Source organism: Brachionichthys hirsutus, chromosome 16 (genome assembly GCF_040956055.1).
Source record: "Brachionichthys hirsutus isolate HB-005 chromosome 16, CSIRO-AGI_Bhir_v1, whole genome shotgun sequence".
NCBI classification, from domain to species: Eukaryota; Metazoa; Chordata; class Actinopteri; order Lophiiformes; family Brachionichthyidae; genus Brachionichthys; species Brachionichthys hirsutus.
The window spans coordinates 4,509,775-4,526,412 of NC_090912.1; the positions used below are offsets into that span (position 1 = coordinate 4,509,775).

Sequence of the window (16,638 nt, forward strand, 5' to 3'; positions counted from 1 at the left end):
AGGTAAAACCTTAATGATTAAGTCATCATCAGAAAAGTCGACTAGTACTTTACTGTAATGAGAAATGGCTGTAGACTTTGGCATTACATGGTGAAAGCTGCGAGGAATTGTTTTACCTGTTGGAATCGGTAGGTTTGTTTTCAGTACTCGCGGCTCTGGTCCTGCAGCTATCCACATTTGTTGGGCAGGAGTGAGATGTGTTGTCAACTTTCTTGCGTTTGTTGCACATCTGTAAATTTATGTGCCAAAAACTGGACCCTTTAACAGAATATTTAATATATATAAAGATAAAAACTGAACACTTCTTAGCATACACCTGTAATGTTATTAGTTTTGAGGAGGGCTGCTTACCTCAGTGACAGACTCCACTCACTATTTTGTGAAACACTAATGTTGCACATGCCGCGTGAAGCCTTTTCAAACTCGCAAGACTGTGTGTCTGCACTTGTGACTTAACATGAAGGAAGCATAAATTATTTTTCTTTGAAAATCTATAGTAAATGTTACATGTACTTTGCAATGTTTTTTTTTATGTCAAACGACTGTTGCTTGTGACTGAATGGGCCCTTGTAAGTGAAAATGGTTGATCAGTTTAATCTGTCGTCATGTCTCACTTTAAGTTGCGACTTCTAGCTCCATACAAATTTAAAATATATATATATATACTGTTACCTCTGTAGATTGTCCTTGACGATGACCGACTGGGGCCTTCAGAAAGATTCATTGACAAAATGGAATTCATTTGAATTTTGTTGTAAGGCACATGTTGTTGTTTTTACTATATTCTCTTGTCAATTTTTATCAAAGTACGGTTTGGATACTTTATCGATAGTGAATACATATTTCTTTCCTGCCAACTTAATTAGATCTTGCAGGATTGAAGCTTGAAATGGTCTCCTTTAATTTCAGTTGAGGGTTTTTCAGATTTGACTAACTTTCCCGTGTTCTAAAAACAATCTGCTTGTTTCAGATGATTTTAGCTCTTGTAGGAAGTTTAAGTCACACATTCACTTTTCATTTCTGTTCAGTTGTAATGCATAAGAATATTGTGCTGTCTGTTTTCTACTCAAAGATTAATCCCTTGCCCAGCCTGTTCCAGTTCATGGGAAGCCACTGTGGTAAACACAAGAGCATTGAAATAATACGTTTTGTTCAATAAGAGTTGGCCCATAGGCCGTCCCCACCTGCGTTACGTATAAGTAATAAGACAAAACACATCAACACTGTTTAAATTGGTCTGTTGGCGGGGAGGGGGGGCAATGAATATACTAAAAACCTATTTTTAAACCGTAAATCAATTACACAGTATTGTGATTTTTTTTTTTCTTTCATGAGATTTATGAAACAATTCACATAAAAAGGTACTGTTGAACATCAGTAAAGTTTATTGTCACTTTTTTTGCAACAAAGTGTGTCTAAAATGTTAACAACAGGCCTGAACACACGGGGCACTAGAGATACAAGTAGCACTGCAAGAACTGCATTTCTTTCAGCAACTGTTGAGTATTTGTATAAAGCATGGCGGATACTACTGAATCTAAGAGTAAGAGTTTGAAAGATTTAAATCTATTTAATAGTGAATGTTCTGCATGTATGCAAATAAATGTCAATTACAACATGTAACAGCTTATATTTTCCATATATCGTGGATTGGAAATCACAAAGTGTTTCTGCTACATTCATTTATGACTTGTATGCAGGTTACACAAAGGCATCTTTCCAACAGAGCACACCTAACAGCGAATTTACATATGCAGTATAAATAGAACATTAATCATGATTTTCATTGCAAAAAAAACACACAACGCATTGAGAGAGGGGGGGGGGATTAATAGCTGCTTATAATGGTTCCAGCCCTCTGGTGGGGGCTTATCGCTTAGCCTGCTCTGCTACTGACATCGGGCCTAAAGGAATGTCTGCTTGTGTTTTGAGTTAAAGGCATGGAAAACATGCTTAAAATCAAACCATTCTGCGGCTAACATCTCAACGCTTGCTGTCACCCAAACGATTCAGAATGGTAAAGGCAGCCGACATTAGAACACGGTCGCTGTGGATGCCTTTCAGGACACACTTCGGTTTTCCCTTTCATAAAAATAAATCTAACTACAAGACCTTCAGTAAACAGGCGAGGTGCAATAAGAGTGAAGGAGGGCTCGCTAAGACATCCGTGTCCTTCAAGGTTTTATGGAATGGAGACATGGTAGAGTGACAGCTGAGAGGGTGGGGGTAAACCCGGGGGTCAAAGGAGCAGTTCAGCAGCCTCCTGCTCCTGATGAGGAGGGAGCTGCCGTCGAGTTGGTGCTGCTGTTCTGGCCTTTTCCCTTGTGCCTCTGGCCTCCACGCCTCCTTCCACCTCCTCCAGACTTTGGCTGCAAGGAAGAGAGAACCAGTATAAGGAACCTCCAAACGCGACTGTGTTCAAAAACAAACCAATGCCTGTGATTACGTAGCCCCCGCCTAGGGGGTGGGGTTAAAAATGCATCAAGAAACGGGGCTGCAACGGGAAAAAAAATAAGTGTCCTACAGTTTCTGTGCCCAGATTTACCTTGTTCTCTTTGTTGCCCTCCTTTATTTGAGGGTCCTCATCTCCCTCTCCCTGACGATGCCAGGCAAGCAAGGCAGAGGACGAGTGTCGGCGTGAAAAGGTTTAGGTTGAAATAAGATCAAAACCAAAGCAAGATGTGGTAGGAGGGTGTTAAAAGAAAAGAATGGAGGAAAGCAAGCAGTTCATGTTAGAGAAAAGAGGCAGGATGTCACACGGAGTGATGTTTCATTTTCACCACGCGTTTTCTCACCGCTTGTGTCGTGTTTGTTCCCGCTGACTGCGTGACCATCGCCGCGTCATCGCCGGCCGCCGTAGTGCCGTCGTCTTTTCGTAGCAGTGCCTTCTTTGTCGACTGCATTTTGATTTGTGGAGGTTTGGAATTTGATGGCAAGTTATTGGTGGATTGCAAGAGCTGAAAAGAATGTAGCAATATTTGAATCTTGACAAGACAAAGAGCTACAAATTCCACACGCCCTCCGCCCGGGGCCGGTCGGGGTAGGAGGCACGCCTTTAATTTAAACTTCTCATATAATGATAATAAGACCGAGAGGTTCTGCGACGCACGCCAGAAGGGGCTGTGCTACCTTGGTGATGGTCCCGACAGCCTTGGTGCGACCCTCCCTGAACACCAGCCTCTGGTCGCAGTGCAGGTACTCGGGGGTTTTGATGAAGCGGAAGTGGACTGCAGCCTTGTCTCCTGTCCTTAAGCAGTCTCTGTTCATAGACAGGATGGTGGCGGTCTGCCTTATGCTGCCACAGTGGACTGAGTGGTGGGCGGGGACACGTTGGTGATTCGATAAAGCAAAAAAATGAGGGAAAGACGAGACCCGACAAGTTGATAAGCTGGCTCCGTATCGTCATGGTAATAAAACCTAAAATTCCAGTCGTTGGCCTAAAACCGCTACATAACAAGCGCTTTGTTCGGTTTCTCCCGACTACCCACCCATGGCCTGGTATCTGGGTGATATTGTGGTGGGATGATGCAGCACCAGGATCTCAGCCTCAAACTCCCAGGTGGCCTGTGGGCACAGCCTCGGCGACACCATCACCATGCCTTTCCTTATGGATGAACGCTTGATCTTGAAAGAAGCATGAGAAAGCGCTTCAGTGATGTGAGCCACGGAGACACACATTTCATCGGAGTATTTTTTTCTCCCCTCTCTTACCTTCTTGAGGGCGAACGAGGCGGTCTGGCCGCCTCTCACCTCCTTCACGGGCATTCTCTTACGGTGGATTGATTTGACGGCGATGGAGATGAAGCTGCCCAGCGGGTCGGGCCCCAGCAGCATCGTGTCGTTCAAACGTATGAGTCCCCGTAAAGTCGTTCCTGATACGACCGTTCCCACTCCCTGAGGAATGAAAACAGAGAACTCTGGGATTAGATGGCATTTGGTGAGGATTGCATGTGTATATTCCTAACTCTTCGAATTTAGAAAGGATAATGCATTCCTAAATGAGGCGTTTAAATGTCCCTAAATTGTCGCTGCTTAGAGTACCGGCACAGAGTAGGTGTCGTCTATTTGAAATTCAGCCGGCTGGTCGTCTCGGTAGGAAGTTCGAGAAGACAGCAGGTTGAGGAACATCTTGAGGAGGTCCATGTTCTCTCCAGTCACATTGGAAATCTGGAAGATGGGACACATCCTGGAGGGACACAGCAGGAACCACAGAAGTTTACAAAAGGACATTTACAATCTTCAATACCGAATCTGTTCGGGGGAGAGACTTTGTACCTCTCAGAGCTGAAGTTTGAAGCTGTGACTATGACGTCATCCTTGTTCTGGACGAGGACGGGGATCTTCCTGCAGCCGGGGGACTTCAGCAACCTCTGGAGCAGCTTCAATGTCTCTGTGTCAAGATTAAAAGACATGAGGAAACGACAACACCCATCCCTTTACACACACAGTCGCTTAGTGCGTGTATCAGTAGTGTATTTTTTTAATTTGACATAAAGCTGAGGGCCGTTACAGACGACCCCCAGAGCACCGACCTTGCAGGATGTTGGCTGGACACATATCTATCTTGGTTACCACGACGAACACAGGCACATTCAGGGCTAAGGCCAGGCCCAGGTGCTCTTTGGTCATCCCTACAATTCCTGCATTACTGCCCACCTGGTGAGGAACGGAGACAGGAAAAACACGTGTGTGTAAAATGTGTCTAGGAAACGTTCCCCTGTCTTTGCCCCCCCCCCCTAAACTGACCATGAGCATGCAGAAGTCAGGCAGGTGCCCCGTCATCCCAAACACTGTCGTCTTGAGGTATTTCTCGTGGCCAGCCAGGTCTATGAAGGTGATGACCTTGGAGGACTTCTCACAGATCTTGGTCCAGTCCAGGCTTCCTCCATGACTGTCAGGTTTGTTCACCACCTGAGGACAGACAGACGGGGGCCGAGTTCAAAGGGGACAACAACCAGTGGACTCGTCGTCTCTGCCTCTCACCTGTCCTTCCTGGTCGAACCCCAGGATATCGTTGCCAACGCTGCTGGTCCTTCCGCTCTCCATCTCGTGCTTGTGTCTGAAGAGCTTCTGGCGAGCGAAGCCCCTGCCGTTGTCCAGCTCGCCGTGTGTCAACACTCCCAGCAGAGTACTTTTACCAGCGTCCACATTACCCACCACCGCGACCCTGGGTGACGGACGAGGGGGAAAGTCGGGATGGAAAAGGAAGGTCAAACCATCTGAATCGTCAAAACGTAGGATCTACAGTGTTACCGGATCAGAACCACAACCGCTCACCTGACCTCCAGGAAGTCCAGTTCACCCACACGCCGGCGGATCAGATAGTCGCGCACCGAGCCGGCCGTCTCGTTGCGCTCCCGGAGCGGGATGAGGTCTGCGTCCAGCTGCTCACACATGGAGCAGACGGTGGCCGCTGAAGCCTCCATGTCCTTATCGTCCAGACCCCAGTCGCCGCCATCTATGACCCGATGAGACCAGAGGAACAGGGTGCAAGGAGCATCCGGGGGGGGAGGGGGGGGGGAATGGTTAAAGATGAACTGTGTTTAAAATGTCCCAAAACCATGTTTATTTATCAGCGGCGCTCAATAAGATGAAGATGAAAGCCGTGCCTCAGCGCCATAGGCTGCATCTAAAAAAGACGCAACAAGAATGCCCGATTTCAAAGGCTCAAAGGCGATACAGCCATTTTAATTACAATAAATTGTATATTGATTATTACTATCATTATTGCCACTACAACTTTTACTAAGAACAGCTGCCATTAATAAGACAGGACATTTACTACTAAAGTACTACTTTCTTACTAAAACAACTTTAAGCCAAACCACTGATGAACCAATCATCTCCAGCGTTCCGTGTTGCTAGGCAACAGGACAGGTGCTTTGTTTCGCGAGGGCAAGAAGAGCGGTTGACCATCCACAGGAGCGTCTCATTTGACATTGCTCAGCATGGCTTGAGGTCAACAACAACAACAACAACAACAACAACAACAACGTCTCTTTGTAGCAGGTCCTGCAGAGGAATGCGGGCTGATACAGTAAACAGAGTTTATAATAAACGGTCAACGTCTTTCTCACCTGAGCCCATCCCAACCACATAGATGGTCTCTCCACATCCCTCTTCCATCCTGTCCCGTAGCTGGCGGAGTAACGAGTCGTACTGCTCTCCGTTTGGGCTAACAAGAGCTAGCTGTTGGGTTTGTGCATGTGGGTGGGGTGGGGGGGGGGGGGGGGTAGAGAGCAAATAGGTCACTGCTGACATTGTGAGTCTGGATGCATGAAACAAACGCATGATTCAAGTACATTCTTTCATCTGACTTGTTGCAGTCTTGACGGTTCTCGACTCGCGGGGTCGTTTCAAACCGACCGGACTCCAGGCTGACGTAAGTCGAGACTGTCGTGTGCATTCTGCTAGCCACGAAACACCTCGAGGTTATTAATAATCCCTGCTGATAGTGGGGGCTCCATAATGAGAGCGACAATAAAAGTGCTTCACGCAAAGCACTTTTATTTGTTCCATCTTTAAGTCTATTATGGTACATTAGGATTAGGGCAACAAATAAGACGACTGCTTACATGGATGGGGCAGGCAATGACATTCCTGTTTCAAAAGGATTTGGGTCTATCTACCTGATGCAACCACGTGTAATCTGTTGATGACCATTGTAATAACCATTACAAGCGTGTAATTACACAAATCTGATTGCAGTTGCTTTCAGGTTTCCACGAAAAGTAAATATCTTACTCATTTAGCAAAATAAAGAATAGATTGCTACCCTGAAATAACTGTCTTTCTTGTTGCATGTTAAAATCCCACATTGTCCCGTTCCTGTCGTTTCATCATCATCATCATCATCATCATCACCTGCCTGTATTTTGAGTATGTTTACATGATGGTAAATCAATGTTAGGTTTATTCCTACGACAGATGTTTGTGCTGCATCGCCGTGCTTTTTGACAATAGGAGAGTCATCAGATAAGATTCGATAAGATTCGTGATGTGGCAGCGTCTGGTTCAATGTGTTCCTCCGGACCGACGCTAAACTTGGTTCCGCGGCTCGGCTAGCTTTAGCGACAGCTGATGCTAGCTAATTTAGCTAGCGTCAGCACAAGCAATCTCGTAATTAAATAAAAGTCAGTGGAGTACAAAATTGTATTTAATACGCGCGCATATATGTTATTGCATAAAGCATCGTGCACCACGTAGGAGATAAGATGCTACAAAAACGAATCATCGCAAGTTTCATTCATTTTGTCACAAGATTGGCTAACGTTAGCTTCTAAAGCGCCACCGCGTCAGAGGCCTAAGCTTTTACCTTGTTGGTGAAGTCAACCCCACAATCCTCGGGCTCGCCGTTCATCATGTCCGCGTCCTCGAGGCTCTCGTCTGCGGCGGCGTCTCCGCATCCTCCCCGGTCTGGTGCAAATATGCTCGCGGGGACAGCAGCGTCTGGTACGGAGCCAGGCTCATGCGCCGCTGCTACTGATGCCATTTTGATGCCAGCCTTGAAATAATAAATTAAACTGTCTCCAGCCGGCAGCCAACTAAAGTCTCTCACGCACAAACACACACACACACACACACACACACACGATATCTTTGAACGCCGCGCCCGATGGTAAGTCAATGGCAGGCCGTGAGGGAGACGCGTCTATCCGCTGTCTGGTTACATTTCAGTAGGACGGCGATGGTTGTGGGATGTCAGGTCGCATTTCAGCTTTGTAAAATGAAATACAACCTTATCAATATTTAATAGGAAACTATTTCATTTTTGTTTCTATTTACCAATGGCGTTAAAGTCCCTGTGCATATTTCACCAGTGGACCAATAGCAGCGAGGGGGCCGTTCATATGATTAGAAGGTGTAACTACAGATGAATGGTGTAATCACTGTGTAATACACCTGTAATGCTCTCTATGGCAGTGCGATTGTAAAGCTTTATCGTTTTTTAATAAGTGACTTGATAAATAATTTATTTTTTTGTCCTCCACAAAACTTTATAAAAACTCTCCTTGTAGAAGTTTATTCTGGCAAATCGAGCCACCGAGTATAAATGAATCAATACTCGATTATTAAATAGTTGTGACACAAATTGACCCCTTTTTGACTGATTTGCTTTATGTGTTTGTTTGTTTTTGTCTTTTGATCAATTAAACATTAAATAAAATTAAATGAAATATCACCACAGTTTAAAAATAAAAAGATGATAAGGTTAAAACATTGTCAAAGGATTACTATTCTGTCCGAAGAATTTCATCATTGTTGATCGTCAAGATTCCTCTGAAGATTGAACTGAATGTCTGATGAAATCAGAAGTAAAATGTTAAAAGGTTGTGATATGATAGAGATATTTTACGAACATGGCTTTTTATTAGCACTAAACCGATTATAAATTAAGTTGTGCATTTAAAGAGCTGTGCATTTGACTTGTTCAGAAGTCTTTTATTTTATACAAACTCTTGAAATGTCATTGTCAGGGATATCATTCCTTGTTATCTTTTTAAAAAAATAGGTGGTAAAATGTCAAGCCCGGGTGTTTGACAGCGAGCAATCAAAGAACATCTGAATAAAGTTCCACCGCTGGCCTTGTCTCTTTCTGTTTCCCCTTAAACTGAAGTATACGGAACTGACAGGCAGACCAATCTCAAATGTTGTCATTCGATCCTACAATTAGCTACAAGCTATATACAGTAAACGGGAAATAGGCCTAAATATTTAGCTGTCTCCCTGGCAGCAAATACATTTCTATTTTTTGTCTGGGCCTCTGGCCAACACTCCTTCTCACAGTCAGACTCAGAGCCGCCAGGTTCTACTGAAACGGTGAGAACTCAACAAATATGCTCTCAGCCTCTCACTTCTGTTAAGTGAGGTGAGAACGACTGCACGGCTCGGGTCAGGTTAGTAATTTAAGCAGCAACTTGACTTTGACTCCATCGGTGGATGTTATCTAATGGCTTGATTGCATTTGCTGCCTGAAACGCCACTCGGGTTGAAAGACCCGCCCACACTGTATATATGCTGCAGTCAGAATGCAGACGAGGCCCTGCTACATTCTCACCTCCTCTCGACTGTGCTTGACAGACCACCAGCAAAGATGCCAGTAAGTCTAGCCTGGATGCTCCTGCCTTGCTTTTCCTCTCTGTATGTTATGGCCAATTTGGACGAGCGGCATGAGGTGATATTTTTTAGGACTCACACCGGGTTGAACTAAACCAGCTCAGTGCGCTTTGATCCATGTTTTTCTTTTTTCTTAAAGTCTTGCGTGATCTGAAATTATCAGACTTCTCTAGTTGCCTTTTATGGTCAAAGTATTCAGCACAGAGCGCAACAAGCATGCGGTCGACGAATGCAGTGGTTTGTCCCTTTACAGTTTTTTTTTTCCTCTAAAAATTCTAATAATTACTTTAATGTCATTCTAATCATCTAAGCCTTATCATCCTGAAGCAGCAACGCTCTCTCTGCAAATTAATTATATAATGTCAAGCTTAAACTCTTGGAGTGAAAGAACCAGCAATTATAAATTAGCTCCTGCTCTGTGAAATATCCATTTGTGTTGATATTGTATAAAACTCCTCCAGGGCAACTGCTCTAAAATAATTCCTTAACAATAACTCATTTATTTGTTGAAGATTGATTTTTTTTTTTTACTCTGCAGATAGATTTTACCTTTCTGCTATTTGGGTGTGGAATTTGTTCTGAATTCAGTGTGCAGATTCCTTTAGACCCGGGGTGTCAGCTGGTCCGGGGTCCAGGCGAGCCGTACATAGGTCGGGTGCTGGTGCTATACGCATATTACAGTCGGGCTTTAACAGGAGAAAAAATTCCATACCCAATCCGCCCTTTCACTTCACGGTTGACCCTTCAGTTCAGTCAGATTTATCCCCTCGTCTTCTGCCAGAATTGGCAAACAGCAGCAATGAAACTAGCAACACTTATTTTCCCAACAGCTGCATGAAACTCACACTGGCCATTAGAATTCTTCTTCCTGCACCCTGAAAGTTTAGCTTTAGCTTTAAGTTTAGCTGTATTGTAAGAAGGGGGGGGGGACTAGCCAAATTACAGTAATTCTATTTCTGTACATGTTGCCCTGGAGACAGATAGCAGTTCCTTAAATACACAGTTTGGAGTAGTGATAATCAATGGCGATCTTTGATACACAACCAAATAACAGAAAGTGGAAGTATAATGTCCAAATACCGGAACCGCTCATATTCCCCTGCCACATGTACCGAACACTAGAGCCGAGGATTTCAACTGTGTGCAGCCTTTTTTTTTTATCCACTGAGTACCCGTCATCTAGTGTTACTCAGTAGGAAAATATTAGTCAGTGCAACAGCCGCCGCTCGTTTTTCTCTACATTTATTATAGCCTCTGCCAAAATCTTCCATGTGGGAGGACTTTGGCAGCAGCGGCCCAGGAAGGAGCTGGAATCTCCAACCATTCTCTCAGTGGGAGGATAATTAAAAACAGATGCTTTACCATTTCTGAGTGAGGGTAAAAGAGTTTGCTGAAACTACTGCTTGTGTTGTCCAATAGCATTTCCATGAAATAAGATCACCTCTTCTCCACCTCTTTATCCTTACAGGGTATGATGGTTAGGAACATGTCCTTTAAGACTGGGCAGACCTTGACCATTGATGGATTCCCAAAGGCTGCCGCTACAAAGTAAGCACTGATGTAAAGCACTAACCTTGAATATTTGAATAAACAGTGAACCTGAAACACTTTCCCTGTTTGGAGGCCGCTGTGCAATCTATTATCTTTAAGCGACATTGAGGAACAATGAGCCTTGTAAAAAACACTGATGCATGTTCTGTGTCACTTTGTGTTTCAGTTTTGCAATGAATATTGGTACAGATGAGAAGGACATTACTCTGCATATCAACCCCCGCTTTAATGCCCACGGAGATGAGAATGTGGTCGTCTGCAACTCCTATCAGGGAGGCAACTGGTGTGAGGAGGTCCGTGCGGAAAGCTTTCCCTTCAAACTGGGAGAGGATTTTAAGGTGAGACGGCGTGCAGATATAGTTTTGGCCTGTTTTTTTCTGCAGCCACGCACTCTGTCCCACTTCTTACACTTTGTTAGTGACCTCTGTTGGAAAATTTGAGTCACTGTGCTTCTATGTATTTGTAAATGAGTTCGTTTTCAACAAATCACCATGTTTAAGGTGTAATCTTTGCACATTCTTTTTTTTCTGTGTGTCTCTTGCACAAATTCTTCCAGATGGTCATTAAATTCACCCCTACAGAGTTCCAGGTGAATTTTTCAGATGGCTCTACTATCCACTTCCCCAACCGCATCGGTGCAGAGAAGTACTCTGTCATCAGCTTCGATGGGGACGTTCACATCAAAGCCATCTGTATCCTGTAAATCTGCAACCTGCCAGGAACTGCTAAATTTGAAATTGAGGGTTTTTGTCTCCTTTTGTTTTTGTTTAGCAAAAGGTTTACATTCGTTTTATTCTCTTCATTATACCTGGTATCATGACTGCCTTGCATTTAGTTGTCACACATTGCTTTATGCAAGGATTTAAAGAACCAGAGCTTTGAAATGCTGCATGCCCTCCTGTTTTCCAGACATTCCAGATTTATATCTGACTATAACACTTTGCCTTTAGAGGTTTATTAAAGCAAGTTGTTTTATCATGAACATGGACTTCTGTGATTCTTTAAACTTGTTTACAATTGCATTAGCTCTCAAAAAGTGTTTTCCTCGAAGCTATACCATGAAAATGTATAAAATGCACAACCTTATTTTTCTATTGCTTTTCTTCAGCGTAGAATGACAGACACGGGTCAAAGTCAAAACAAGAACAGGACATAAATAGACAGTGCATGCAGATAGATTGTCCAGTACTTTGCATTTAGTAATTACATGGCCATTATGGAGAAATTGATTACAGTAATAAGTAAGACTCATGAACAGATGACTTTCAAACTGAATGATGACTATTTATGCAAGCAAACTGCACAAGAACAGCTCAAGAGAGTTTGGTAGACAAATACAAACACGTTCTTGCATGATCCACATTGTTCAGACAGCAAGATAAATTAGATTAATTTATCAAACTCATTCTGCTTGCATGCATTCAAGCCAGATTTGTAGTTTTCAAGCATTTGTAGCGGTTTATGTGGTAACGACGTCAACAACAGCATTCACAGATTTCCAGTTTCAAAATTAGCGCAACCAGATGATAAAAATTGGTTATTTAATTATTCAGGGAAATATAAAGTAGATGCTGATGTATGTCATTTTAAATATAAAGGGGGGCAGTACTGTCTATAATAACTACGTGTGTGTAATTCTTTCCTTGTTGAATGTAAATCGTCTCTCTATGGTCAGAACAGAAGCTCGTGTTAGCCTGCTTTACACTCCCGTTAATTTAGTGCCTTTGTACTGTATAATGGAAATATAAGAAGCACAACGCAGAACACGCCGCCTATTATTGCGTTGGAGTCGGAAAGACGGAAAGCGCTAGATAAGAAGGAACTATAGCCACGTTATGCGATGTTTCTACCCGGACAGAACAACAATGAACACTGAAGGGCAGTGAGCAAATGTAATGTAGCTACTAGCTAGCCGCTGAGCTGTGGAATGACAGCATGTACGCCAACAAGCTAGGCCGCCTCCTGTCAGGGCTCCGCGGCTGGAGAGTGGCCGCTGTGTGCGGAGGGATCCGGAGCGGCTCCAGCTGGACTGCGGTCTGTAAACAGCGGCGGAGGAGCGCCTGTCCGCGGACCCAGAACCTCACGGTACACCGGCGAGCCAGGTAACAGCAGCGGAGGACACGGACCGAGCGCGGAATGGGTCGAAGTGAAATTAACTTGAGCTCCAATAACAAAGAAAGATTCTTTCTTTCTTTTTTTAATTAAATGTAGAATTGTTACGGTTATTTTGGGCTCAAACACTTGAAAGTAAAGTTCTGACATCTGAGCATGTTAAAGTGTCATATTGGATACAGAGACTCTTAAATCTATGGCCCCCAACACAGTATTACAAGAGCGTGTTCTTACCATATTGAATATCATGATCAAGTACACAAGTGTATAGTGTTTGTTTCCAGTATTTACTTGTTTGTTTACAGTGTTTACCTTTCTGTTTACGGTGTTTACGTTTGTTTACAGTGTTTACCTCTCTGTTTACAGTGTTTACCTTTCTGTTTACAGTGTTTACATTTGTTTACAGTGTTTACCGCTCTGTTTACAGTGTTTACATTTGTTTACAGTGTTTACCTCTCTGTTTACAGTGTTTACATTTGTTTACAGTGTTTACCGCTCTGTTTACAGTGTTTACATTTGTTTACAGTGTTTACCTCTCTGTTTACAGTGTTTACATTTGTTTACAGTGTTTACCTCTCTATTTACAGTGTTTAGGTTTGTTTACAGTATTTACCGCTCTGTTTACAGTGTGTACTGCTCTGTTTACAGTGTTTACGTTTGTTTACAGTGTTTACCGCTCTGTTTACAGTGTGTACTGCTCTGTTTACAGTGTTTAGGTTTGTTTACAGTGTTTACCTCTCTGTTTACAGTGTTTATGTTTGTTTACAGTATTTACCGCTCTGTTTACAGTGTTTACCGCTCTGTTTACAGTGTTTAGGTTTGTTTACAGTGTTTACCTCTCTGTTTACAGTGTTTACATTTGTTTACAGTGTTTACATTTGTTTACAGTGTTTACCGCTCTGTTTACAGTGTTTAGGTTTGTTTACAGTGTTTACCTCTCTGTTTACAGTGTTTACCGCTCTGTTTACAGTGTTTACGTTTGTTTACAGTGTTTACCGCTCTGTTTACAGTGTGTACCGCTCTGTTTACAGTGTTTAGGTTTGTTTACAGTGTTTAGGTTTGTTTACAGTGTTTACCTCTCTGTTTACAGTGTTTACGTTTGTTTACAGTGTTTACCTCTCTGTTTACAGTGTTAACTCTCTGTTTACAGTGTTTACGTTTGTTTACAGTGTTTACCTCTCTGTTTACAGTGTTTACCTCTCTGTTTACAGTGTTTACGTTTGTTTACAGTGTTTACCTCTCTGTTTACAGTGTTTACCGCTCTGTTTACAGTGTTCGGTCAGCCTCCCAAACGACGGTGGACCCAGATGAATTGAGGAGGTTTCAGTCGCTGGCCAGCAAGTGGTGGGATGAACAGGGTGAATTTGCAGCTCTTCACGCCATGAATGATCTGAGGGTGCCTTTTATAAGGTACGTTTGTATTCAGTATAACTATAATAAATACCCACTGTATAATAAATGCCAAGATGCCGGTCAACTCAGGGGACTGACTGTCAGTTGTGTCCACAAGTATTTTTGTTGTTGTTCATGCTCATTTCCATGTTCAGGGATAATCTACTGAACGTGCACACCGGACATCATCCTGGGAAACCACTGGCTGGACTGAAAATACTGGACATTGGCTGTGGAGGAGGTTTGCTCACGGAGGTAAAGGCACAGTCTTGTTTTCATATTTACAGTCCCTCTTTGTACATTTTATATGATTAGTAAAATGGTTTTCTGTCTCAGTAAGTCCACGCTGCTCTGTGCATTTAACTAATGTCCATAAGAGGGCGGTGTTTTTCTGATCTTATCATTCTAACATTATTTTTTTGTAGTTTACTCTTCATATTGTCAGCCACCGCTTCAACCCCGTATTCTTATATTTATAGCCCACTTTTACACGTGAACATGTCGTTATCTTCATGCCTGAAAATGAAGCTGGAAAGTTTCTGTCCACCAAGTTTATGACCAGACTCCGATTCATTGTTATGAAGTTTTTCAACACCGATTTTATCTCAGTGTTTTGGTGAATAACAAAGTAAAGTTAAAACAAAATGTAAGTTGTGCAAATCAAGAAGACTGTGTACATGTTTTTATGTCTTTATTTTTACCTTTGTGGCAAAGCCGACTGAAATGTTTCCATAGAGAACAGATTTAAATTTTCCCCTGACCAGTATGTTTGAAATATTAATAACCTCCCTGGTGTCCACAGCCGCTGGGACGGCTGGGAGCCGATGTGTTGGGTATAGATCCGGTAGAAGAGAGCATCAGCACAGCACAGCTGCATTCGTCCAAAGACCCGGAACTTCGTTCCCGGGTCTGCTACCGGGCCTGCAGTCTGGAGGAGCTCTCTTCAGTGGAGGTTGGAGGAGAGGAAGAGGAGGAGGAGGAGGAGGAGCGGCAGAGGGCAGGCCAGTTTGATGCTGTCGTAGCGTCTGAGGTGGTGGAACATCTGGCCAATCCGGAAACATTTGCCTTTTGCTGCAGCCACGTCCTGAAGGTGTGTGTTCCTCAGGCTGCTGGCTCGTGTCAGATGTTTCTGCCTATTCCAATGTGCATTTGGTCATTTCCTGTTTTTTGACGTAATTTCAGTTAGCAATAAGCTACAGAACCAGAAACACCTGTAAATCCTCAATATTTAATGTTCAGTTTCTCTATTTGCAGCCAGGCGGCTCGCTCTTCATCACGACTATTAATAAAACCAAGCTGTCCTACGCACTCGCGATTGTTGCAGCTGAGCAGCTGTTTCGCATCGTTCCCAGTGGGACGCACGAGTGGGAAAAGTTTATAAGCCCAGTGGAGCTGGAGCGCATGCTGGAATCCAGTAAGTCCTTAAAATGTACAAATTGAAAGTGATTTGTCGAAGCAATTTGAGTCTTTTTTTCTCTTTAGAAAACATAAATAAATTGCCTTCTCATTCCATGCAGCAAATAATTGGAGATTCTTTTCATGAATTGATGCTGTTATGACATATTTTAATACTTATTTTAAAGCAAGGTAGTGAAAACCTGTTTCCCTGTGGTGCTTACAAGCTCTCCGCCTGCATCTTTCCTTCTTACCCCCCCCCCCCCTTTCAGATGGCTTCTCGGTGCAGTCTGTCCAAGGAATGCTCTACAACCCTTTATCGGGAGCCTGGAGCTGGACTGAGAGTACTGCCATCAACTACGCCCTCCACGCTGTCAGACTGAGAGACGACCCCCCCACCGCCTGAGCCCCACTCCGGCCACAAACTGAAGGACGCCTAGAGGACTAGAGAGTAAATGGAAGACTGCCAATGCAGATGTGTGGAATCCTTCGTTCCCTTTGTGAAGACTGATGTGACGGCAGGAAAGAAATGACCAGACTCAGATTTATTTGATCCTGCGTGTTTAAAAATAAAAATGAGTTCCTTTTTGCTGCATAATTGAAATCATTTAAAAAAAAAAAAGGTGTCTACATGAACAAATGGGGTGGGGGGGGGTGTCTTATAGAGACCAATAGGTATAGGATGGTGACGCTCAGCTAACAGCAGCAGCTAACGAAATGGACTGAAGACCAGACAGGTCTCGGGAGTTCCAGCAAACCAGGGTGCCGTGTTGTAAAGGAAATGTGTTTGATTGTATGTCAGGCTTGTTGCAAAAGGAGACGATCAGCTGTTTGCAGGAACAGTAGAACCCATCTGGTCGGTCTTGGACACTCGTCCCTTCCTGCAACAGCGTGATTCATGTCTGATCAGAGCCTTATAAGGCTGGAATTACCTCATTGAAGGAGTTCACAAAGTCTACAAAAGAACTAAGAAGAGATTTCATGCAGGTGTATGTAACTCAAATGTAATATTTACCATCACAAATGTTTGTTTTTTTTTTTTTTCTTTTTTTTACATAGAGACCGGCCTCC

At 43.4% G+C, this 16,638-nt stretch overlaps 3 protein-coding genes across 4 annotated transcripts; 2 read left to right on the top strand and 1 right to left on the bottom strand.

The window, feature by feature from the left end:
- Positions 1–2,252: 2,252 nt before the first annotated feature.
- Positions 2,253–7,492, bottom strand: gtpbp1 (GTP binding protein 1). Its single transcript, XM_068749507.1, has 14 exons — positions 7,316–7,492; positions 6,078–6,189; positions 5,278–5,458; positions 4,984–5,167; positions 4,747–4,911; positions 4,533–4,656; positions 4,276–4,390; positions 4,042–4,186; positions 3,712–3,894; positions 3,489–3,624; positions 3,130–3,308; positions 2,796–2,957; positions 2,546–2,596; positions 2,253–2,369 (listed from the first exon to the last, which is right to left on the bottom strand). The coding sequence occupies exons 1-14, from the start codon at positions 7,490–7,492 to the stop codon at positions 2,253–2,255; spliced, it is 2,031 nt and encodes a 676-aa protein (XP_068605608.1).
- Positions 7,493–9,040: 1,548 nt separating this feature from the next.
- On the top strand, positions 9,041–11,650 carry LOC137905288 (beta-galactoside-binding lectin-like). The gene is made up of 4 exons (XM_068749508.1): positions 9,041–9,100; positions 10,586–10,665; positions 10,835–11,006; positions 11,225–11,650. The coding sequence occupies exons 1-4, from the start codon at positions 9,095–9,097 to the stop codon at positions 11,369–11,371; spliced, it is 405 nt and encodes a 134-aa protein (XP_068605609.1). The 5' UTR covers positions 9,041–9,094; the 3' UTR covers positions 11,372–11,650.
- An 843-nt stretch (positions 11,651–12,493) lies between these two features.
- coq3 (coenzyme Q3 methyltransferase) lies at positions 12,494–16,608 on the top strand. 2 transcript variants are annotated; one of them, XM_068749925.1, is made up of 6 exons: positions 12,494–12,770; positions 14,053–14,190; positions 14,328–14,427; positions 14,975–15,262; positions 15,412–15,586; positions 15,840–16,608. In XM_068749925.1, the coding sequence occupies exons 1-6, from the start codon at positions 12,604–12,606 to the stop codon at positions 15,971–15,973; spliced, it is 1,002 nt and encodes a 333-aa protein (XP_068606026.1). In that variant the 5' UTR covers positions 12,494–12,603; the 3' UTR covers positions 15,974–16,608. The 2 variants fall into 2 exon arrangements, with proteins under 2 accessions (XP_068606026.1, XP_068606027.1); XM_068749926.1 differs by having other exon boundaries at positions 12,511–12,770; positions 15,427–15,586; positions 15,840–16,597.
- Positions 16,609–16,638: the final 30 nt, after the last annotated feature.

Excerpts from the sequence above, each read along its gene's own strand:
- gtpbp1 (XM_068749507.1), bottom strand. The coding sequence starts at position 7,492 with ATGGCATCAGTAGCAGCGGCGCATGAGCCTGGCTCCGTACCAGACGCT. Across the intron at positions 4,912-4,983 it reads GGTTCGACCAGGAAGGACAG|GTGGTGAACAAACCTGACAG; the intron begins GTGAGAGGCAGA and ends GTCTGTCCTCAG. Across the intron at positions 2,958-3,129 it reads CTGTCGGGACCATCACCAAG|CTCTTGCAATCCACCAATAA; the intron begins GTAGCACAGCCC and ends CATTCTTTTCAG.
- LOC137905288 (XM_068749508.1), top strand. Across the intron at positions 10,666-10,834 it reads CCAAAGGCTGCCGCTACAAA|TTTTGCAATGAATATTGGTA; the intron begins GTAAGCACTGAT and ends TTTGTGTTTCAG. Across the intron at positions 11,007-11,224 it reads AACTGGGAGAGGATTTTAAG|ATGGTCATTAAATTCACCCC; the intron begins GTGAGACGGCGT and ends AAATTCTTCCAG.
- coq3 (XM_068749925.1), top strand. The coding sequence starts at position 12,604 with ATGTACGCCAACAAGCTAGGCCGCCTCCTGTCAGGGCTCCGCGGCTGG. Across the intron at positions 15,263-15,411 it reads GCTGCAGCCACGTCCTGAAG|TTTCTCTATTTGCAGCCAGG; the intron begins GTGTGTGTTCCT and ends TTTAATGTTCAG. Across the intron at positions 15,587-15,839 it reads GGAGCGCATGCTGGAATCCA|ATGGCTTCTCGGTGCAGTCT; the intron begins GTAAGTCCTTAA and ends CCCCCCTTTCAG.